The 24,296-nt window shown below is 47.3% G+C and overlaps 1 protein-coding gene across 1 annotated transcript; it reads right to left on the bottom strand.

The window, feature by feature from the left end:
* Positions 1–8,430: 8,430 nt before the first annotated feature.
* Positions 8,431–23,052, bottom strand: MSRB1 (methionine sulfoxide reductase B1). The gene is made up of 4 exons (XM_063143206.1): positions 22,967–23,052; positions 16,724–16,866; positions 14,457–14,571; positions 8,431–13,275 (listed from the first exon to the last, which is right to left on the bottom strand). Exons 1-4 carry the CDS (start codon positions 23,019–23,021, stop codon positions 13,256–13,258), a joined length of 333 nt encoding a protein of 110 aa, XP_062999276.1. The 5' UTR covers positions 23,022–23,052; the 3' UTR covers positions 8,431–13,255.
* Between the last annotated feature and the right edge of the window lie 1,244 nt (positions 23,053–24,296).

The raw sequence follows: 24,296 nt of genomic DNA, 5'->3' as shown, positions 1-24,296 counted from the left end.
GAGTATGATGGGGGCCATATCTTTGAGGAGGCATGCCTGGCTACGATCAGCCAACCTCCCGACCAAGACAAAATCCAGGATCGAAAACATGCCCTTCGATGGCGAAGGCTTGTTTAACTCAAATACCGACGAGACCTTAGACTCCATCTATAAGGCTCGTACGACTGCTAAAAAGATGGGTTTCTCTGCTCCTCCTGTACAATACAAACCCAGAAGATGGACAAGGCCACCTGTACAACAGCAATATCAACAACGGCCTCAATATCAAGGGCAACAAAGGCAACAACAACAGCACCAAAGAAAACGACCATATCAGGGTCGTTTCCAGCATGACAAACATCAACCTGACTTCAGTAAAAAGCAGCGGGTTTGACTCTTCGGCCCCAGATCCACCTCCCTTTGCGAACCGCCTAGCACCCCATTACCATCAATGGGAGTCAATAACAACAGACTCCTGGGTGCTCACTATCATCAACTCGGGCTATGCCATCGAGCTCAACGTCCTTCGTCCTTCTTCGGGTGTGACTATAACGGCGCCATCCCCTCCTCTGCTTCTCGAGGTACAGACCTTACTATCGAAGGGAGCCATCTCTCCCGTACCTGCAGAGGAACTCAACCAGGGGTTTTTCTCCCGATACTTCACGGTCCCGAAGAAAGATGGAGGTCTTCGACCGATCATGGACTTAAGGCAATTGAACAAATTCATCACCCCGAGGAAGTTCCGTATGACAACGGTTACTTCGATTTTGCAACTCCTACACAAGGGGGGTTGGTTCGCAGTGGTGGATCTGAAGGATGCATACTTCCATATCTCCATCAGGAAGTCGCATCAAGCTTACCTTCGGTTTTCGATCGGTGCATCCCAGTACCAATTCACCGTTCTTCCGTTTGGATTGGCCACGGCACCGAGAGTCTTCACCAAGGTCATGGCGGTGGTGTGCACCCACCTAAGACAAAAAGGCATTTACGTTTATCCATACCTCGACGATTGGCTTCTGGTAGCGGACAGCAGCGACACGCTCAAGACAGATATTTTAACCACCCTCAACCTGTTGGACTCGTTGGGTCTGTGGGTCAACGAAGAAAAGTCCATCTTGACCCCACAACAGAGGTTGGACTTCATAGGGGTAACTCTGTCGTCTCGAGATGGGAGAGCATACTTACCGTCGACCAGGGAGAACACCTTACAGCAGTTGGCCATCGATACCGAGAGCCGCCGAAAAGTTTCGGCATGGACAATTCAGAGACTATTAGGTCTGATGGCAGCTACTACGGCAGTCATCAGATTTGCAAGACTCAGAATGAGGATATTGCAGGCCTGGTTTTTGAGAACTTTCGATCTCCGGCACGATGCTCGACGAACTTACCTTTTGATACCGAAGCAAGTGAGGGCATCCATGAAATGGTGGTTCTCGATGCCGACTCTTCTGGAGGGCGTTCCATTCCAACAACAGGCGCCCTCGGTAACGATCACAACGGATGCATCCCTAGAAGGATGGGGAGCTCATTGCAACTCCCTTACCGCTCAAGGTCGCTGGCCTGGATCACAGAGAGAACATCACATCAATCATCTCGAACTCTTGGCAGTAGAAAATGCAGTAAAGACATTTGCACAGATGATCGAGGGCCAAAATGTCTTGATCGTGACGGACAATACCACCGTAGTGGCTTACATCAACAGGCAGGGTGGAACAAGATCGCACCCCCTGAACCGTTCTGCACTCAGGATCTGGAACTGGTGCATAAAGAAAAAGACTTACCTGACTGCGATCCATGTAGCCGGCAAGGAGAACATCATTGCGGACTCCCTCAGCAGGTCCTTCCATGTCGACCACGAGTGGGAGCTCGACGCCGAGGTCCGAGACGATCTTTTTCGGTACTGGGGCCGCCCTGCTGTCGACGTCTTCGCTACCGAAGACAACGCAGTCTGTACCAAGTTTTGCAGCACGGCAGGAAGAGGAAAGCACTCGTTAGGAGACGCTTTCACCAGGACTTGGAGAGGGAATCTACTGTACATCTTTCCACCCTTTCCACTATTAACGAAGGTGTTAGCCAAGATCCAGATGGACAACTCGAACTGCATCTTGATCACGCCATGGTGGCCTCGACAGACGTGGTTCCCGCACGCCCTTCAACTATCGAACGGGGATTACATCAGGCTCCCGTCGATACCGAAGCTACTGTCTCGACACCAGGGCAGGGTTTGTCACGCAGATCTGTCGACCCTCAAGTTGACCGCGTGGAGGATAACAGCCATGCCTCCTCTTCCACCAAGGACCTAACTGTAGACCACATTATTTTAGCAGCCCTAAAGCCTGCCACGAGGAAATCTTATGTGACAAAATGGCAAAAATTCCAAAAGTTCACTGCGAAGAATAATCAGACACCAGAATCTTGCCGTATAACTTTGATCCTCAATTATTTGTTGACGCTCTTCCAGCAGGGACTCAAGCTTACTTCTATCAGAGTCCATTTGGCAGCTATTACGTCTTTTCATCGAGGAGTGGATGGTTTTACACCTTTTACTCATCCAACAACCAAGAAATTCCTAAAGGGACTCAAAAATACAATACCAGCTGTAAAATGTATTGTTCCACCATGGAGCCTGTCAGTTGTGCTACAAGCACTGACACGTAAACCCTTTGAGCCTATGGCTTCAGCAGACCTTAGGCTCCTAACTTTTAAGACCATCTTTTTAGTAGCCATTACATCGGCAAGACGTGCAAGCGAGCTCAGAGCTCTAAGGATAGATGCGCCTTACACTATCTTTCATAAGGATAAGGTTGTGCTACGCACAGACCCAGCCATCCTACCTAAGGTAGTGTCAACTTTTCATCTGTCCCAACATATTACCCTTCCTGCTTTCTTTCCTAATCCAACTACACCTCTTGAGTCTTCTTTGCATACTCTCGATGTAAGAAGGGCTCTTGCTTTTTACAAAGCCAGGACAGAGAGTTTTAGGAAAACTAAACAACTATTCATTTGTTATGGTGAGCCTTCTAAGGGACTCCCTGTGTCTTGCCAGCGACTGTCACGCTGGATAGTGGAGACGATTGAATTGGCCTACTCTATTTCTAAATTAGAGTTAGTGAAACCTGTGACAGCTCATTCTACCAGAGCCGTCTCAACATCGGTGGCCTTCACCAGAGGTGTTCCCTTGACAGAAGTCTGTAGAGCTGCAACGTGGTCCACTCCATCCACGTTTGTCAAGCACTACAGTTTGGACACCCGTGCGAGGCAGGACTGTTCATTTGGGAGGACAGTGCTCTCAGAGATCTTCAGATGATGCACCAACCCACCTCCAAAGGTATGTCAGCTTGCTACTCGCCCATATGTGTGATGCATAGAGACCACGAAGAAGAAATGCAGGTTTAGGAACATAAAATGTAATTATGTCCAAATTGGTTTAGCATTAAAATTATTACATTTGGTATATTAAAAGTACAGTGTATTCAAACAATTATTACAAATTTAATTTACTTTTTTTGGTAACAAATGGAGCTACAAGCTCCTGAACTCTTAGGAACACCTGAACTGTAAGCCGCCTCTTTGGTTCTGCCAGTTAATGAGCAGCAGGCAAAAAACAATTAAAAAAAAACAACAACAGAAGAAACCAGCAACATTAGTAACAAAGAAAATTATTTATGTCTCCGCTAGTCCTCCACAGTGTCAAGACATAAAGCCCCCATTCCCATAAAAAGAAAAGAGAGGGGGGGAAAGGGGGGGACCAAGGTTCAATGAATATGCATGAAATTTAACCAGACTCATTTTCTGACCTATAGCGATCACTATTAGTTTCAGTCTCTGCTTCAGTGGCAGTGCTGCCCCCTGGAGGCAGAAATGCATCTCGCTCTTGCATTTGAGAGTTGTAGTCTCAGTTTGCAACCTAGGACTTACTTGTCCTTGGTGCACAGACGTTGTAATAATCTGATACTGTACAGTTTTTAGAAATCATTTGGAGAAGTAAATATCTGAACACCTTGTCTTAAACATTTTATTCATCATGCTAAAATAAACATTCCGTAATCCATTTTTTCTTCATTTTTTTTCAATTTTTCCAATTTTGGGGGGGGGGAAACAAAAAAGACTTTGGGGAAAAAATGGAAAAAAATCTCTCGGATAAGAGCCAATTTAGATGCTGTCATTATAGAAAAAGCTGACAATGTAGTATCCAGCAACTCCGCAAGCAGGGTTACACTAGATCAGTTTCAGTTGTGAGTAGGCATGTGCTCCGCTCCAATTAGAAGCGTAGAAGCAGGAGCGAATTGGCCTGCTCCGCCTTGCCCAGAGGCGGAGTAGAAGCAGACCGCGGACCCCTAGAAGCAAGGCGAAGAGAAGCGGCCATTTTCAGAGAGCTCCGGTTTCCGCGGTCTGCTCCGATCGCCATCTTGAAACATTTCGCCCATAGGATTGCATTGCGGAAAAGAAAGGGGGATAACTGTGTTGGTTTTGATGCTATCTTTCTGAAAATTCTTGTGCTTAGAGAGTCGTGGATGGGGGTCATTTTGAGCCTACTCTCAGCTCTCTGCGTGGTGCGGTTCGCATGCTATTTTTTTAAAAAAATTGGGTAAACAAATAGGGACAGCGAGCAAAACGGCGGTTTTTTGGTTTTTTTGAAGCGATGACAGGCACATTCAACTCCCAATCCTGATGAGAATTGATCACCTCATGAAGCATCCTCCAATCCCAGCGTTCGAGGGGGGGACTAAGGCAGAGGCACCCTCAGAGCTTTGAGCTCTTAGCGTCTTGTGGGTTTTGGTGTTCATGGAGAGAGGAGCTACTTTAGTTAGGTGCTGCTGCTGTGTTTGGAGATAGATTAGGATTTAGCTTGGCGTGTGTGTGTGTGTTTGTTTGCTTCTTTCTGACTTTTTGCTTAGTTTACTCTGTGTTTTTCCCTTACTTTGATTTAATATAAACTTTATTTTTAAATTTTGGAGTGTGTATTTGTTTGGTTGGTTGGTTGTCCCCCCCTCCCCTCTCTTAAAGCCTGACTGTGTTTCATCTTCCTTCTTCCTTCTATATACAAAAAAATACAAAAAAATACAAAAAAATACAAAAAAAATACCAAAAAAAATTATTCTCTATTTCTTCTCTCTGTTACTTGGACTGTGTGTGTGACTGTGTTATTGTGTGAGTGTGCTGTGTGCACTATTTGTGAAGTGCAACAGCCACAGATTGAGCATTTCAAATCCTGTTTGGGCAAAGCATACACACACTTCTTGTCCCATTTCCCTACATATAGTATATTCTTATACATATTATTATTAATATTAATATTATATTCTTATACATATTATTAGTAGTATTAGTATATTCTTATAGATATTATTATTAGTATTAGTATAATATCATCATGAGAAGAGGGAGCAGGCGCATGTCTGTGGCGGGGCGTGCTGAAAGCAGCAAGGGTCAGGCTGGCACCAGCAGTAAGCAGCAGGCTGCCTCTCCTGCTGTGAAAATCAAACGGGCAACTCCTTGGCTGGCTGCTCGGCAACAGAAGCAGGACAAGCAGCAGGCAGAGCCACTCTCTTCTGCAACTTGTGCCCGGCGTTCTCTTTTTGAGGGTGGGAATGGGGAAAGTGCCCCTTTGCAAGAGGCACGTGGCAGCAGTGCCATTAGAGGAGGAGGAGGAGGAGTATCCCCAACTCCTTCATCGTTTGAGCCGAGCCCGCTGATGGACCTAGACGAGGTCCTCAGCACAGTGGAGGGGCAGGAGGAGGAGGAGGCGGTGGTCTTCCAGGATGTGGGGGCTGAGGAGGAGCAGCAGCAGGCCGAGCCTCTCTCCCCGGTCTCGTCCCACCCCTCTTCTGCTGTAACCCCTCTTTGAGAAGCAAGCTATGCAAAACATTGTGAATTGATGTGTAAAATATGTGTGCATATGGCAAACACATTTCCAGCCATGTGTATTGTACAGGTGTATTATTATTATTATTATTATTATTATTATTATTATTATTATTATTATTATTATTATTATTATTATCCCGCCTTTTGCCCAATATTGGCCTCAAGGCAGCCTTACAAAATTTAAAACATATACATTTTAAAACCTATGAAAAGAAATATACAGAAGTTAAAAATATGTTAAATATATTACAATATTAAAACATTAAACATTTAAAATACACGACAATTTTACAAGTCCTTAGGATAGATGGAGGCCCAGATTATTTGCCAAAGGCCTGCCAGAACAAAAAGGGTTTTGCCTGCTTCCGAAAGCCCATCAAGGAGGGAGTCAATCTAGCTGCCCTGGGAAGAGTGTTCCAGCGCACTGGAGCAGCCACCGAGAAGGCCCTCTGCCATGTTCCCACCAAGCGCACCTGTGAAGATGGTGGGACTGAAAGAAGGGCTTCCCCAGAAAATCTCAAAGCACAGGCAGGCTCAAATGGGAGAATACGGTCTTTCAGATAAACTGGACTTGGGCCATATAGGGCGTTATAGGTCATAACCAGGATTTTGAATTGTGCCTGGAAACAAACTGGAAGCCAGTAGAGCTGTTTTAACAGGGGAGTCGTCTGCTTCCTGTAACTAGGCCTGGTCAACAATCTGGCTGCAGGTGTACATATGAGGGAGATGGGATTGGATGCTACTCAGGGAGGGAAGCGACCTGTAGAATGAGTTGAAAGGAGACCAAAAGGCCACCTTATCCAAAACTCTGCTACATCTGGAAAATCAACCCTGAGAAGGACGTTCCATAATAGTCAGTGGCAAAGTTGCCATGTTAGGGAAATTACAGGTAAATGGCCCAGGAAGCCTAGGAGATAATTGGAGAAGATGCTTTATCCTCATTGCCCCTCCTCGCCTTCCAGCCAGAGGGACAGGGCAAACCAGGTGTGCGTGGGAAACAATACCAGCATTCTGGGAAATGGACTGCAGTTTTTGAGTGGAACAAGGAACGAGGCAGAGGGCTTGCTCTGAGATCCGGAAAGGGCCTCTTTTTTTTGGCCCAGCTGCCTCTCTCTGGAGATCTAAGGTTGGGCAGGAGATTTTGCTGTTGGTCATAGGGTGACCATATGAAAAGGAGGACAGGGATCCTGTATCTTTAAGAGTCATATAGAAAAGGGTCTTTCAGCAGGTGTCCTTTGTATGCATGCAGCACCTGGTGAAATTCCCTCTTCATCGCAACAGCTAAAGCTGCAGGAGCTATACTAGAGTGACCAGATACAAAAGAGGGCAGGGCTCTTGCAGCTTTAACTATTGTGATGGAAGAGGGAATTTCACCAGGTGCTGCATGCATTCAATTAGTTTCCTCCCAGGTCCTAGCATGGCTTCACTCCACAGCAAACCCACTGGATCTGCTTCAGAGCAAGGTTTTGCCTTGGCAACCCACAGGGTCCCTCCTGGCTCGTGGGGCTCCCATGTCTCATTCTAGGTGTCTCTTCCTGTTCATACCCCAGCTTTTAATGGGTATGTTGTAATTTCATATAAATGAAATTACATTGCTTAAGGGGAGAGAATTGCAAATAATAAAACCCATTTTCCCTACCCTGGAAGTCATTCCTCGTGGAGTGTTGGGGAAGGAAGGAGACTCTCTCTCTCTCTCTCTCTCTCTCTCTCTCTCTCTCTCTCTCTCTCTCTCTCTCTCTCTCTCTCTCTCACACACACACACACACACACACACACACACACACACAGAGAGAGAGAGAGAGAGCTCCTGCTTTCTTTTTCCCCTGGGTTGCTTTTCTCTCTGTGTGTCTGTCTGCTTTTATTTGCTCACCCCGCACTCGCCCTATTACCCCTACTGAGAAATTTTAAAAAATTAAGGAAAAAATTGTTTCTTTCCAGCTTTTCTTTACACCCCAGTCTGTCTATCTCAGGGCATGTCTAGACCAGGCGATATCCCGGGGATCGCCCCAGGATCATTGCTGTGCGTCCACATGACACGCAGGGGATCCCAGTGGCAGGGATGAATGTTCCCTCCCTTTCCCTGGGATATACCATGGAGTAAATTCCCATTTCCGATGAGTAATCCAGCGGTGCGGGGAGATGGACTGCCTCCAGAAATCGGACCGGTGAATTCGCACAGTAGAGCTCTGCCCTGAATTTTGGGGCACAGAAGAACCGTTCTGCACACCCCTAGTGTATACTTTTTAAAAAGTATATCAATCAACTATAGGTAGTTAACTGGCAGCCAAAACCTTCCTAAATACTGGAACCATAGTTTGAAAACACTCCACAAAGGCGAAATCCACACCACTCTGCCAGTGATGGACGCCATTTCAATTAGCCCTCCTATGGGGTCTGCCCCACTGCTTGAGCCTAAACTGGCTAGGATTCCCACCATCTCTCCACATGCTCAGCTGCCTGTAGCCAAACAACACCATTGCCGTTTGGGAGATGCTTCCAGCGTGTACTTGGATGCCACCAAGAGGCCATTTCCTGATGAAAAGCAATAAATCTCCACAAGTCACTGCACTCTTACAACGAATTTGGCCCATTTCAATAATATATCACAAATAGAACAAAGTACTCTTTTGCTTCCAAGATTTTTTTATTATTATTATGTTGATCGGATCCATATTTACACAGGTGGGCTAAGAACAGCCAAGCCCATAGGCTAAGTTGGAACAGTACATTCAAAGCTGGATTTTTGAAATCACAAATCCTTCCCCTTGGGCCTGCCACAGGAGGCAACACGGGCAGAGGAGAGTTCATCACGTGCTCCCAGAGTGCGGATTAACCAACAACAGAGCTAGGTGTGAGCACTATCATTTTGTACCTTTATGGTTTTAATCTTTGCAAACTGCCCAGAGAACTTTGGTTATAGGGCAGTATAGAAATATAATGAAATGGGACATTCACTGCAAAGATTCACTGAAGCCTTGAACAAGCTGTAGTCCCCCACTTTGGGTTTTATACAGCTGAGATACAACACCTCTCTTTTGCAAGCTCAAGAATTACCTTGAAAACATTTACTAGGCTAATTAATAAGAGTAGGCTGAAGATAAACATGGTTATTTTCAAAGAGTTGAAACTTGAGACAGATATACATGCTCATAGTGAGTACATCCACCCCACTTTTGCCTCTGCTAAAACAGTTTTTCTCCATAAACGTGTTATACTGTTTAATAAACTTGCCAAATCCTTTTGAGCAGAAGCATCAGTAGGATGCAAGAGCAATGCCTGTGATGCCTCCTCCAGCTTTCTTCAAAACGACTGTCTCCAAACCCAGTTTCACATCATCAGCATAACCAGGGAATAAAACTTTTCCTGGCTGCAGGTGGGAAAGTCGCATATTTGAATGCTTCCCGTTATATTAAACCGTCCCAGGTGGTAGAAAACAATTATCAGGCAGAAGGAAACCCCTTAAGAACCTCAGAAGAGCCCTGATGCTGGATCAGACCAAGGATCCATCTAGTCCAGCACTCTGTTCACACAGTGGCCAACCAGCCGTCAACCAGGGACCAGCAAAGCACGATGTGGTGCAACAGCACCCTCCCAGCCATGTTCCCCAGCAACTGGTGCACACAGGCTTACTGCCTCAGATACTGGAAGCAGCACACAACCATCAGGGCTAGTAGCCATTGATAGCCTTCTCCTCCAGAAATTTATCCAACCCCCTTTTAAAGCTATCCAAATTGGTGGTCATCACTACACCTTGTGGTAGTGAATTCCATAGTTTAACCATGCGCTGTGTGAAGAGGTCCTTCCTTTGATCTGTCCTGAATCTCCCACCCATCAGCTTCATGGGATATGACCCCATTGGGTTCTGGTATTTTGTGAGAGGGAGAAAAAATAAGGGAGCTGGCGGTGACCCCTTCTCCTTGACATGCTCTTTCCCCACTTTCAGGAATGTTACCTTTTTATACAGGACACCTTTTAAACATGCAGCCCTCCCCACAGGTGCCGGCTGAAGAGATCCAGGCCAGAAAAAGCTTTACCCTGATTCAACAGATTGGATAAATTTGCTCTAAGGGTTCATCCGAGCGGCAGTTCGTGACAATTACAGCTTGGCTCCACTTTGGAAGGCTCAACAGATTGGCTAAAGCCAGGCCCTTCCCTGCCGTGCTCTGCCTGATCCACATCATGCTCACAGCTACTAGCACAGGCAAGGAGGAAACCATCTCTGAAGAGAGCCAGTGGAACATGGAAGTAGCCAAAGATGGACGTGTACATTCTGTTTGAACCTGCAGTTCCTGCTGACTTTGGCGACAGAAGAATAGGCAGAATCCAAAGGATACAGATGAGATTGTCACCAATTTACAACAGAGACCACATCTATATGCAGGCTGAATTTTCGCTGCCACGGTTTCCCTAAACCAAACAATTTGCATCAGGGAGGTGCTGAGAATTCTCAGCCGTCTGGCAGGGCTACAAATGCTAGAGAGTCTTTGAAAGAAGTCATGGCTGCTAAACCAGTCTGAGGCAGAAGAATTGCAGGTGGCAAGAGAGGCCTACTGTTGTCTCTGGTTTGCATTTCATCTCATTGCCACCTCTGTTTCCCAAGCTGTGCAGGGTTCTTTGGTTGTATGTGAACACTACCCCACTTTCATCTCTCTGAAAAACTCATGCTCACCTACAACCTAAGTCCGTAGAAGTGGCCTTCAGCAGACATTCACAGTGTCAGTCAACAGCGGAAAGGCCAGTCAAACTGGCCCGTTTTGCAAGAAGGAAGGAAGATCATTGCGATGCAAGGCAAAGAGGAAGAAACAGATGCTGGCTGTTTCAAGCCAATGCATTATTAGCCCTTGGAACATCGAGAGGTAATGTAGGTTTCCAACATTTAGCTACCTGAGCAATATTAAATGTCATGCGATAGGCTACATTCTGACCTCCTGTGCACCTGGAGGCATTTTGCTGCCAAGTTAAGAACCAGTGTGTATGTTCATTAAACATAGGGGCTGCAAGAGAGTAAGCAGCGTACTGATTCATCTCTCTCTCTTTTGGCCAAAGTGGGGACTCTCATCCGAAAAACGGTCCAGGAACCGTAGTTAACTTCTAGCATTCAGCAAACTCGGCACGTGTGAGACCGGCAGATCTTCATTTCATATGTTACTTTAAAATTAGGGCATCAGAAATGTGAGTTATTGGCCCCTGCTTATACTGAACACACATACAATGGCAACTAAAATGGTACAAACTGATGTCAGAATTGTTTCTCAACCTGAAAAAAGAAAGTTAGACAATCACTTCTATTGTATGGGGAAAAAATCACAACTAGGCTGCCAGCTTTTGTTCTCTGAGAGAGCTCCTGTGCTTTTAACAGCTGCCTCACAGGCAGAAATGTAGCAGATTAAACTTTTCCTGGCCAAAAAATACATGATCGAGAAAGCATCGTTAAAAAGCATGAGAGCCCTACCAGACAAAAAATATTGGCAACCCAATGTTAAATACCTGGAGCATTTTCCAGGTAGCTCATATAGCCTTCCTCGCCCCGGCTCCCCAGGAAGGGTTTACATGGGGCAATTCATACAATGATGCCACGCCAGAAAATGCTCCACAGCAATGGATTGGGGAGGGGGGATAACTCAGTCATTTAGGCTAGAATGTGGTTTCGAACGCCACAACATCCTGCTCATGAATAAAAGAAAGATCAACAGAAGGCAAGGATGGACAAGGTCATCGGGTGGCGTGGGACAATATGAGGGAATTTCTGAGGAGGTGATCAGGATGGCCCAACCACAGAAGAGGTTCCTCGGAGCAGCTGTGTTTTTAAGGGCATCCGCGGAGCGGCACTGCCGTCCTGAAAAGTACAGTCCAACAGCCCACGAAGTTTCAGAGAGGTTACTGGGGCACAACTACTGGACCACAGTGGTCTGGAACACTGCATATCTCCTGAGTAACCATGTGTACTCATGATCACTGGCAACTAGAGGCCCGTAGGCCAAACCTGGGCCTCTAGAGCACACAACACCTCCCCCAGTGTGGCCCTTAAGGCCTCCAGTCACCTACAAAAAGTCAGAAAGGAAATATTAAAAATTGCCGGTTTGCTACCAAGGGCAAAGCTAGACGGGGCCATATCCTGGGGATTGTCCCTGTGCGTCCACATGACGCACAGGGCATCCCAGGAGCTGGGAGGGATGATTCCTCCCTTTCCTCGGGATATCGTCCTACCCTTCTGTTGCACTTTTCCCGTGGCCTCGGGATGATCCCAAGACCACAGAACGTGTGGCCGGCGTCGCGGTTTATCCTGGCTCCTTGCGAGGAACTGGGAACCGGGAACAGGGGTGGGGTGGACAAGGTTTGTTTGTTTTTAAAACTCACCAGTTTGCGCACGAGCACTCCTTCTCATTTTTTTTTTAAAAAGCGACCACCATGTTGTGTGCCACATATAGACCAGGGTGACAATCTTGCGTTCATAAAGTCACGAGATTGTCACCGTACAACCCCCTCGTCTAGCCATGGCCAAGTTTCAGTGCCAACCCACTACGGAGATTTACCGAGGACAAATTTAGCTTGCCTTCAAGCTAATTTTTTCCTCAGTAAAGCTTCTTCTGTGTGAGAGCGCTACCGACAGGGTCCTGGAGGGCAAATTGGCTCCCGGACCCCTTGAAGCTTGTGACTCCTGCTCCTTCAGAATGCAAGTTGCTAACCAGGAACCTGCAGCACTTCTCTGAGGCTCCTGAGGTGAAGGAAAAAATACATCTGTGGCAACAGAACTTGGTAGCAAACTGCTGGGAGGGTGGAGTTTAAACTGCTGGCTGAACACATCTCATTCCCATCTCAAAATGAGCCTTCAGGAATACAAGTTGCTAAGGAGGGCTTACAGTACTTCTCATGGGGGGAGGGTTAGCTAGGCAGGGTTTTGTGGCATCTGAAATCCACCTTAGATCAAGCGCTGTTCTGCTGGCTTCTGCGAACTGATTCTGGACTGAGTTCGGTTCAGGGCCAAGCGCTCTTCAGGGATATTGCATTGCAGAGACGGACAGTTCTCTGCTTAGAGTCGAGCAAACATCCAGGCCTCTCTATCCGGTCGCAGGTGCAAGTTGGTCTCACACCTGACCGAGGAAAAGGGCAGGGGCTTCCTGCTGATGGGAAGAAGATGCCAAATTAGACACAGTTAAAATGGGAGGCGTAAACGCAGCAGGGAGCAATTACCCTCCTGAGCAAGTGGTATCAGCCATTGTAAAAAAAAAAAATATCACAAATTGACAAGAGTCTTCATTGATTTTCTCATTTGCTGACTGCCTTTTAAAAAAAGATAGGATGGGAGAAAGAAAGAGATTCCCACACAATGCAGCAGGGTCATGTCAAAGTGTCTCACGGACGGCTCCACTAGATGCAGTGTGGGTGGGTCATAGCTGGTTTACTCCCTCTAGTTCTTCTGAACCTGGTCTGGAAAACAGAGAGAGAGAGAGAGAGAGAGAGAGAGAGAGAGAGAGACATATTCAGTAGCTGCCATTCTGAAACGACCTGCAGGACTTACATGGCTATGACTGAAGCCAATGCACATTCACTGTGAGTAAACCCCACAACCCAGGGAGACTTACTTCCGAACCAATATTCACCAGACTGGGCTGCAATCGGATGGAAAACCCAAGCGGATGTAGTCAGGGTCTAGTACTGAGGGTTCTGAGGAGTCCCATTGGTGTGGATATAAATTTTTAAATAAAATAAATACTGGCATGTGTGTAAGAATAGGTGTCTTCTAATTTAAAGTCCAGTAAAGGGGCATCATCTATCTATCTATCTATATAAAATGCTTAGGTATGTTTCCGTACAGGCTTCAGCTGATACAGGTTGCTAAGTAACAGTAACAATGTGCAACGTCAGCTGATACAGGTTGCTAAGCCCTTCGCACGACTCCTCTGGGCTTTCCGAGGTAATCCTACCCCCCTTTCTGCCTCTTCGCTCCCCCACACTGAAGAGGGCAGCACCACAGTCCGGAGCATGAGCGAGGCATGGCCGGGGCTCTTGGTGGCCAGGTGGGAGGCCGCTCGCCTGCTGCGAGTCCAGGCCCTGGCCTAATCTCATGCAAGCTGGGCGGGCGGCCTAAGGCTGACAGAAACATCGGGAAGAGGGGGACACCTGCTCCCCCTCCCCCGACCTCCCTACCCCCCAGGTCTGCCAGACGGCGCTGTATCGGCGGCCTCCAAGCAGCCCGCACCCCCACGATGATATTTAATTAATAAACTTTAAGATATGCTACAACGGCATATGTTACACCGGGTACAGCTAGTAATTTTCAATAAACCTGTAAGGCCAGTCCCCAAGGAATTCCAGGAAGAGTTACCATAATCCTGGAAACTTCCTGATATTAGTACTTATCACTTATTCTGTTGATGCTTGATCTATCCTATTGTTTAATCTCAGGGACGTTGGGTGATTTCAAGTGCTGGAGCAGGCCTGGTTGGCACATAGCAACAACCCAGAGTATGGGCTGTTGTTGAATCACGGACTGTCATTATCTGCAAACCCTGCACTATGGTTTAACTATGGGATGTTAACCATAAACAAGAAGGGAATTTCGTAAGCCAGATAGACAAAAAGAGACCCCAGCTTTGTGGCTGACTTACCTTTAGGGACGAACTTGAGAGAGTTGCTAAATATTCAGAAGCGAGACTGGCCTTTCTTTGGGCCATCGTTGATAAATTCGTGGCCAAGACCATTGCCACACTTGCCGCATGAGACCTAGAAAGAAAGCACATGAAACAGAGGGAATAGCGAGAGACAACTCTTTCACGTGGTTGGTGCTTCCACACTAGGGCGTTAGCACCGCTGAAGCATTGGTTTTCTTCAATCAGTTGAAAGCAGAATTAAAATGGTGCTCACATACAGGACTTTATATAGCACATAATTCAGCAATGCCTGTCCCTATGGTTCCTTCTATAATGCTTACCTCAGCAAAGATCCTTTGCAACTTTAATTAGCAGCTTCCTTCCTGTGGCTTCCACTTCCTGTTTAATGTGGCAACTCTTGTTTCCCATGGTGGGGAGGTGGGAATTACTGAATTCCTCTCATTATTTTAATTTCTTTTAATTGCAAAATAGTTACAAGGAGCAAGCTTCTAATTAAAAGCAAAACTGCTCCAAAATGCTTCAGTACTGCTTTGCCAGTCCATTCTGTTGCTGCAGATGCATTTTAAATGGGAGAAAATGTTGCAGATCGGATCTTTAAAAGGACGCCAGGACAAAAAAGAAAACTAGAATGCGTTGTCCTGCCAACGTTGTTGGCTGACTTCTCTGTAAAACGTGACTGATTTAGACCAATTCTAGACGTAATTGCTAGTGTGGAAGCAACGCAGATCAGGGTAGGGTTTAAATTCTGAACAGAGAAGTGCTGGAGCTCAAGCCAACCTGGAAGGTGAATCCCGGTTTCTCCCCCACCTTGGCCCCAACCACTGATTGTTTGATGGTTTCCTGATTTTTCTGCAATTTTGCCCCATTTTAAAAGGTTGAAATGTGTTAGGGTTTCACCTGAGGAAGTCTCCTCAGATGAGGAGGCAGATTTACCAGAGGTAGAGGGTGTTTCCTCCCCCACAGAGACCGGCGCACAGATAGAAGAAAGCCGTGCAACGGAAGAGGACGCAGGTCTCTTGGAGGAGACTCTTCCTCTGCCTGTCTCTCCTGAGGCGGAGCCCGAGACAGAGGCAGTTCGACCACCCAGCCCCCACAAAGGGAAGCGTAGGAGAAGGGCAGAACAGACTCAGGCAGTCAGACAAAGTCTGACTGGCAGGGAAACAACGCCGAGCTTAAATAAGGGGCTGGGTCAATGGGTGGAGGAATGAGGCACAGCTGGGATCTGCGTGGAGTCATGCTGGCAGGGCTTGAAAAGGAAGAAGCTGAACGCTGGCTTGGCCTGGCAAACACCTTTTGCTCTCCCGGTAGCCGGTGTGTTTCCTCGCCTTGCTTCCTGACCGTGACCCTTGATCTTGACCCAGACCGGCTTGATGTACTGACTTGGACGACTGACTTGGCTTTTGACGTGGACTGGACTTTGACTCCCGCTTTGCTCTTGGCTCCGTGACATTCAGCACCCCCTGCTTGGCCTCTCGGCCCAGACCAGTAGGACTGCGCCCCAGTACCCATTGCCCCGGTTGTTGGAGTCCACTTAAAAGACTGTGTTTCTCTCAGCTTACCTTTGCAACAACAGCAGTTTTCTCCTGCATTCTCGACCAGAGATTTATGGCAGAGTAATTGATCAAAGCTTAAGATAACACCTTGGCTCTCGGCTGGTTTATTAAAAAAATGCCTCCCTTAAGCCTTAGAGCTTCTCTACACACAGGAAAAATCCTGCGCTTTCATCCTCGCAGTATTTCCACCATCGCGACGTGCTCCTTTACATGCGACCATGTGATTTGTTCCGTTCTCAGAAAGACCCCATTGTGTTTTAATGAGACAGCGCCATCTGGTGGCAGAGAGATCCCACAATATCCAGATAATACCACATTGTCTCTGGTTTTTTTTAAAAAATACAAGATTTCCAGAGGATAGCGCAGGAAACATCCTGGCTGTTGATGATGTAGTGTAATGGACCTGAAACTTCCGTGAGTGACCAATCATGAGCGTGCTATCAATCGCTCGTTTAGAGAAGCTCTTAGTAACTGGCAGTAAGAGCTTTAAGCTACAACAGCCCTGCCCCTTTTGCCTTTGGCCCTGTCCACCAAAATCTTCTCCAAAATGGAATCCAGCTCTTGGGCTGAAAGAGGTTCTGTACCCCTTGCTGGACCTGTTCAGATTCAGAGTCACACTCCTCTCTTGCGCATTCAAAACAGATTCAAGGGCTGAACCCTTGCAGAGCTTTGGCTCCAATAAAAACCCCCAAAGAGCTTCTCTGTACTCACCTTGAAGGCCCCCGGACTTTCTAAGTACTTGGAGACGCTGTTGTCATGCAAAGGTTCGGTAAAAGCTGGCCACGGGGTTGAGTGAGTGAATTTGGACCTGCTGGAGAACAGCTCATAGCTGCATTTGGAGCAGATGTATATACCTGTGGATGAAAAGGAGGGAAGGAATGAGGTCACTGGGAACCAAAATTCGCCATAGGCAATGACTTGGCTGCTGGATTATTGCTGGGCGTGGCCGGCATCCCGCAATATCCCAGCCTGCTCCTTCTGCCAGCCAGAAACTATTTAGCACCCTTCACCAGCAGTCATCTCCAAACACAGCCCTGTTTCCTTCTCTCTGCCCAAACTCGAGGCGGTTGCTTTCAGACCCCACCTAAGCAGGTGAGATGTGGCACATATTCCAATGAGTTGGAACAGCCACTGGCCATTAAAGGCCATCAGAACCCCAACGTGCAAGTGCCAAACTTGGAGAGAGATGAATATTTGGCCTTTTGACAACAGCTCTATTTGTCTCCTCAGAATATTTTTGGAGCAATTCTTGTGAAGGTAGCCATATGGGAGCAAACACTGCGAGGAACCAGTTCATCTCCAGCCCTTTCCCCCTCCTATGCTTGTTAAGTGGAGGCTTCAAAGCAGAGCCAAATTAAACTAAAAGTAAACAGTCAAGGAGTTCTATCCAATAATATTGAGGCTATTCCTTCTGGATTTTCCCCCAAAGCACCTGAGTAAATACTACATCCCACCACCATCACAGACATGCATGGTGGGAACGTGGGAGAGGGCCTTCTTTGTGGCTGCCCCAGGGCTCTGGAACTCCCTTCCCAGGGAAGCTAGACCGGCTCCCTCCCTGATGTGTTTCCATAGGCAATCTAAAACTTTCTTGTACTGGCTGGCCTTTGGGGGGTAGGCTGGACTTATTTATATATTGGATTTTTTAAAAAAAACATTTTAAATGTTTTAATATTGTAGTATGTTTAATATTTTTTAATTTTTGTATATCTTTCTCTGTTTTAACTGTACATTTTTTAATTTGTAAAGCTGCCTTGAGTCCCAGTATTGGGGAAAAGGTGGGAAGAAATAATAATAATAATAATAATAATGTGCCTCAATAACTGGGAATAACTCTCTTCATTATTTATTTGAGTATATCCAACTCCCTGAAAGAAAATTAAAGCTAGGAGGGAAAAGAAAGAACTCAAAGAACAAAAAGAAAAAGACAGAAAACGAGAAAGCTTTCAGCCACTACTCCTAACGCATCACATGTATTCAGTACAGCTAAGGGTCGGCCGAAAGTCAATCTCCAGATGTTTTGGACTTCAACTCCCAGAAACCCCTGCCAGGTTGGCCAATGGTTGGGAATGCTGGGCACTGACGTCCCAAACATCTGGAGAACTGCCCTCAGCCCACCCCTGCAGTACGAAAGTATGTAGAAATGATAGGAAAAGGAAAGGAACCTCTCGTGCAAGCACTGAGTCATTACTGACTCTTGGAGGGACGCCAGCTTTCGCCGACATTTTCTTGGCAGGCCTTATAGCGGGGTGGTTTGCCGTTGCCTTCCCCGGCCATTGTTACTTTTCCCCAGCTAACTGGGTACTACTTTTACTGACCTCGGGAGGATGGAAGGCTGAGTTGACCCGAGCCGGCTGCCTGAAACCAGCTTCCATTGGGATCGAACTCAGGACATGGGGAGAGTTTCAACTGCAGAAACTACTATAATATTTGCAATGGAGAGTTGGAGGGGGAAACGGAGGCCCTTTCTACACCATACGGGTGTAGAGGGATTGGGGGGGGCGATCCCGGACTTATCTCCTTCCGGGATCGTCCCCCGTGTCCAAATGGCCAGCATGAAGTCCAGGATGGGAGGAGGACGTTGCGCAAGTTGAAGTGGCCATTTTTTAAAAATAAGTTACAGGAGCTGGAGCGCGCTCGCACTCCAGCAAAAAGTACCTGGGGGGGGAACCCCGCTTCCACTCCCCCACCCACCCCTAATTCCTCCCAGCCCGGCTCCTTCCCTCTGTTGACCCCCACTACTTGTGGGGAGGAGGGAAGTAGCCGGGATGGGCGGCCACACACCTCTCACAGTCTTGGGATGATCCCGAGACCGTGGGAGGAATCAGGTTTTCCCAGGGGTTATTTATCCCTGGGAAAACACATGCTTGTCCCCACTGACCCCAGGAGTCCCTGTAGACCATTTGGACACACAGGGACTCGGCCGTGACCAGCCCGGATTTTCGGGCTGGTGTAGGAACGGTCGGAGTCTTTTCTACGAGAAAATTGACCCTCTCTATACACTCTCTATAGCTGATGGGCTCAGCACAATTTCATCCATCTGACTTTCATGGGGACATCGCTTGCAACGTGTTATATACAGAGGGGGACCAATCGCTGTGGACCCTATGCCCATCTGCTACCACCATCTTTCTTTTCCTCAGAGCTGGCCATTCCACAAGACAATGATCCTGGGAGGCGGGAGGCTGCAGTGAAGAGTTGGAGAGCAAAGCTGGGTTCTCAGTGTTCACAGCCTGCTCCACACACCCTACCCAGAGGCAGGAGACCCAGTGCCTTCCAGATGTTTTGGACTACAACTCCCATAAACCCTGACTATTGGTTATGCCACCTGGGGCTAAACAGAGTTGAACTCCAAAAACATCTGGAGGACCCCAGATCCAATCACCAGTCCATAAGAAAAGCCATGCTGGATCCATCTTGTCCAGCATTTTGTTTGCACAGTGGCCAACCAGCTGACCGTGCGAAACCCACAATCAGGACATAAGTGCAACAAGCCCCCCCACCCATGATCCCCAGCAAGTGGCATACAGAAACATATTGCCTCTTGTACAGGCAGTACTATACAGCCAGCAGGATTAGTAGCCATTGACAGTCTTCTCCTCCTGATCTCCCTTCGAAGCTGTGGCCATCGCTACATCTTGAGCTAACAAATTCCAGGGCTTAACTACCTTCTCTGTGGTGGCCCCAAACTTCTGGAACAAACTTCCATCAGAGGTCCGCCATGCACCATCCTTGCAGGCTTTCAAGAAGGCCTTAAAAACATTTTATTTCCCCACGGCCTTCCCATGATGTATACTGTTATTGCTGCTATTGTTGTTCCTGCTGGTTTTATTGTTTTAATTGCTATCTTACTGTGAACATGTTTTTATTGCTTTTAATAATTTACTGCTTTTAATATTTTATGTATTTTATTGTTGCAAGCCGCCTTGTGCGGGCCTCTACCCTGAAAGGCGGCCAAGATATGTTTTAAATAAATAAAATGTGCTGCGTGAAGAAGTATTTCTGTCCTGAATCTCCCATGTCTCAGCTTCGCGGCAGGACTCTGGGTTCGTGCATTATGAGAGAGGGAGAAAACCCTTTCCCTATCCAATGACCTCAGGATTTTTAAAAATCTGAATATATGTCTTTTGCACCAGGCTCCGATGGGTTGAACTTGAGGTTTTAGTTAAAAAACAAACAAACCAAAAGATCCTACAAGCCAGGAATTTGCTCACCCCCTGTATGCTTGTAAAAGGCCACGTGTATATGCCTGTGTGTTGAGAAAGAAGGAAGGAAGTGAATTACTCCTTCTGTAATAATACGAGAACCTCTCTCTATCTTTTCAGGCGGCTGAACTGCCTCAAATTACTTACTTTGGTCCGGACAGAGAGGGCAGCTAATTGTGATTCTTGTGGGCAAGTGACTTCCACGCGCTCACTTGCCTGGTGGCGTTAGACCCGTGTGACAAGATTGCGTGGGCCTATGGAGTGAAAACGAATCCCCATTGAGAAATCTTGGACATGTTCCCCGGCTAACGGGACAGCACAGCAAATATCATTGCATCCATGTCATGCCTGAAACAGGGCGGATGGGGAAGTTGTAATCTACCCTCTGTCCCACGGAGTTCTGGCAAGCATAAAATAGAAAGTAGACAAGGGTGGGTGGGGAAACCGTGTCCCTCACTCCAAACTCTTTGGTGGATGGGGGAATAAAATCAGCGGTGGTTCCAATATCAGTGGGGTGTTGAATGTGCTCCGAGTTTCAGTCAGAACCGGTCAGAACTCTGTACAGAACACGGTACTAGTTCCTCTCTATTCGGCTGTGGTTAGGCCTCATCTAGAGTATTGCGTCCAGTTCTGGGCTCCAATTAAGGATGCAGACAAGCTGGAGGGAGTTCAGAGGAGGGCAACCAGGATGATCAGGGGTCTGGAAACAAAGCCCTATGAGGAGGGACTGAAAGAACTGAGCATGTTAAGCCTGGAGAAGAGAAGATTGAGGGGAGACATGAGAGCACTCTTCAAATACTTGGCAGCTAGTTGCACAGAGGAGGGCCAGGATCTCTTCTCAATGACCTAGGGAGGTGGTGGGCTCTCCTACACTAGAGGCTTTCAAGAGGCAGCTGGACAGTTACCTGTCAGGGTTGCTTTAAGGTAGATTCCTGCAATGAGCAGGGGGTTGGACTTGATGGCCTTAGAGTCCCCTTCCAACTCTACTATTCTATGATCTTGATCAGCAATACAGAAGCAGTTCTGAGGTAAACAAGAACGGGTTCCAGCAGGCACCACTAGAGGCCCCTTCCAACGCTACTATTCTATGACTGAAACCGAGAGCGCATTCAATACCCCACTGACATTGGAACCACCAGCCCCCACTGAATAAAATGGAGTTAATGAAGCACTGCCACCCCACCACACACACACACCCAAGAGGTACAAAGGACAGGGAGAATGGGTCCATTTCAAAGTCTGAAGGAGAGACTTGCTTCTGGAAGCTACCAGGTTGGGAAGGCATTGCTCAGGGGAAGGGGGCAGAGCTCAGAGAACCTGTTTGGCAGGCAGAAGGTCCAAGGTTCGATTCCTGGTAGGGCCAGGAAAGAATCCTGCCTGAAACTGTGTAGAGCCGCTGCTGACTTTCAGTGTTAACAATACTGGACCAAGGATCAGACTCAGTATAAGGCAGCTTCTTAGGTTCCTATGTAACAGGGAACTTTCTCCCCTGTAGAGTAAGGAGATCTCCACCATCACCCCTTCGATGGTTAGCATGGGATAAAATATTAACAGCAGCCTTTGCAAAGGGCCTTTTTCTCACTGCTGCTTTAGGGTCTGTTTGCTTTGCCATGTCCACCCATCTGTTTTCTACAGGGAGAAAGCATGAGCCTCCAGAATTAATTTGGCCCCACAATTCAAGAAGGACGCAGACGAGCTGGAGCGTGTTCAGAGGAGGGCAACACGGATGATCAGGGGTCTGGAAACAAAGCCCTATGGGGAGAGACTCAAAGAACTGGGCATGTTTAGCCTGGAGAAGAGAAGATTGAGGAGAGTACTTGAAAGATTGTCACACAGTGGAGGGCCAGGATCTCTTCTCGATCCTCCCAGAGTGCAGGACACAGAATAAGGGGCTCAAGTTAAAGGAAGCCAGATTCCGGCTGGACATCAGGAAAAACTTCCTGACTGTTAGAGCAGTACAACAATGGAATGACCCTAGAGTCATTCAAGAGGCAGCTATCTGTCAGGGATGCTTTAAGGTGGATTCCTGCATTGGGCAGGGGGCTGGACAGATGGCCTTACAGGCCCCTTCCAACTTGACTATTCTATGATTGGAATAAGGAGGGGTTAAAAGCACATATAATGGGGGGGGCTTTCTCTCCCCATAGGTTTAGGGCCATTGCCTTGGGCTGTGATGGCACCATTTGGCCCACAAGAAAGCGGGCATGATCTCCTACACACCCCTTCGCCAACCTAGGGCCGTCCACATGCTTTGTGTTACCTCTCCCACCAGTGCCAGCCAGCATGGGAGCAATGGGAATTGTAGTCCAAAACATCTGCAGGGCGCCAAGGCCGGGCAACGCTGCCCTATAATAGGAAGCCAAGTTTGTCCAGGCAGAAGATGGACCGATTCGTATATGGGCACCTCTTATGACACCACGGAAGAAGCTTCTCTAAACCAGCCTTCCCCAACTTGGCGTCCTCCAGATATGTTGGACTATAAGTCCCAGCACAGCTGGCTGGGGATGCTGGGAGTTGTAGTCCGACACATCTGGAGGGCCCCGAGGTAGGGGGGAAGGCTGCCTGGCAAGCGCCGCGGGAGACCCACGCAGTGGATTCTCCCCCAAATCCACCCACCCACCCACCGACGCCGGGTAGGTGCAGGGGAGGCCGGCTGTCCCCACCCACGCACCCACTCGCCCTGGGGACCGAGGCTGCGGGCTGGCTCCATCCTGGAGTCGTCGTCGATCGCCGTCTCGCTCCCCCTTACCCGGCTCGAAGTGGCTCCGATAGACCTCCTCGCCGGAGAAGGTGCAGAAGGCCATGGCGGCGGCTGCTGCGAGCTGGGGGCAGCGCTCGCTCCCGGCGCCTGGCGAAGCTCCGGCCGCTTCCCCGCTTTATGCAGCCGGCCGGCCGCCCTCCGCCCCGCCCGCAGACTCCGCCTCCTGCCGCTCGTGCCCGCCTGCAGTTCCCGCGAGAGCGGCGCCAGGCGGCGCTGCCGGACAACGCTCCGCCGCCCGCGCGGGTCACACGCGCCCCGCTCAGACGGGGAAGCTCTTATTACGGCGTGCGCCTTTAGACAACAAGGCGACCGCCGGTATCATTATTTCAGTTGTGAAACCTACACAGCTAACATTTCTAGTCTCTCCCTGTACACACATCAGCAGCAACGTTCCATTTAGTCCAAATACTGGAAAATACACCCAATACAATGAGATGAAAGGGGATATTGAGGAAGAATGGCGTGAACAATTCCAGACCTTGGTATATGATAGAAGAGAATAGTTGTAAAGTTTACCTTTTCTCATTTGCCATGGATTTACAGAGGAAATTTCCGTAAATTTCCGTAAATATAATTTTAAATTTCAAAGATCCTTTTATTGTAGCCATAATGCGAGTATGGGACAGTGTACAAATATTATATAAGTCCAGTTTTGTCTCCCTTAACGAAACTGTTTCTATTGCTGGCAACGAGTTGTTTTGGGTAAAATATTGTAGCATAACTTACTGTGATGTATTAAGACATGTATAAGCTGAGAAAAGAATACAACTGGATCAGGCCGAATAGTTCCAATTTTGGCATATTAGGAACTACATAAATAGTATATTTATATTTATAATTTATAAAAAGTATATTTATATTTATTAATAGAGAGCTTCAGCTGTGGGCCGGTATATAAATGTAATAAATAAATAATAAAATAAATACTCCGTCTAGGACAGGTCATTGAAGAATACAGTTATCTATAGTCAAAAGGCTAATTCTGGAAACAAAATGTTTTAAAATGTATTGACAAAAATATATCATTTTACTGTTAGATATTTTCAGCAAGGGAAAATATTTAAAAAACCTGGTGGGAGCAGGAATGAGCAATTCAATCTGCATCAATTTAAAAAATAGGAACTGTTTTAAGTTTATTGTGAAATTTCAACAAAACAACAGCAAAAAAGGAAAAGAAAAATTGTAGCTACATAAATTTAAATATATCAATTTCAATGCATGCCTATGCAATGCATATATATGAAAATTAAGCTAATTGCTGGACGTATAGTGTAGCAAAGGCTTCTTTTAACCATATGTTTTGGCAACTTCTTTTGGG

Source organism: Elgaria multicarinata, chromosome 17 (genome assembly GCF_023053635.1).
Source record: "Elgaria multicarinata webbii isolate HBS135686 ecotype San Diego chromosome 17, rElgMul1.1.pri, whole genome shotgun sequence".
NCBI classification, from domain to species: Eukaryota; Metazoa; Chordata; class Lepidosauria; order Squamata; family Anguidae; genus Elgaria; species Elgaria multicarinata.
The sequence above is the reverse complement of the archived record's forward strand: the minus strand, read 5'-3'. Positions and strand labels throughout refer to the sequence as shown.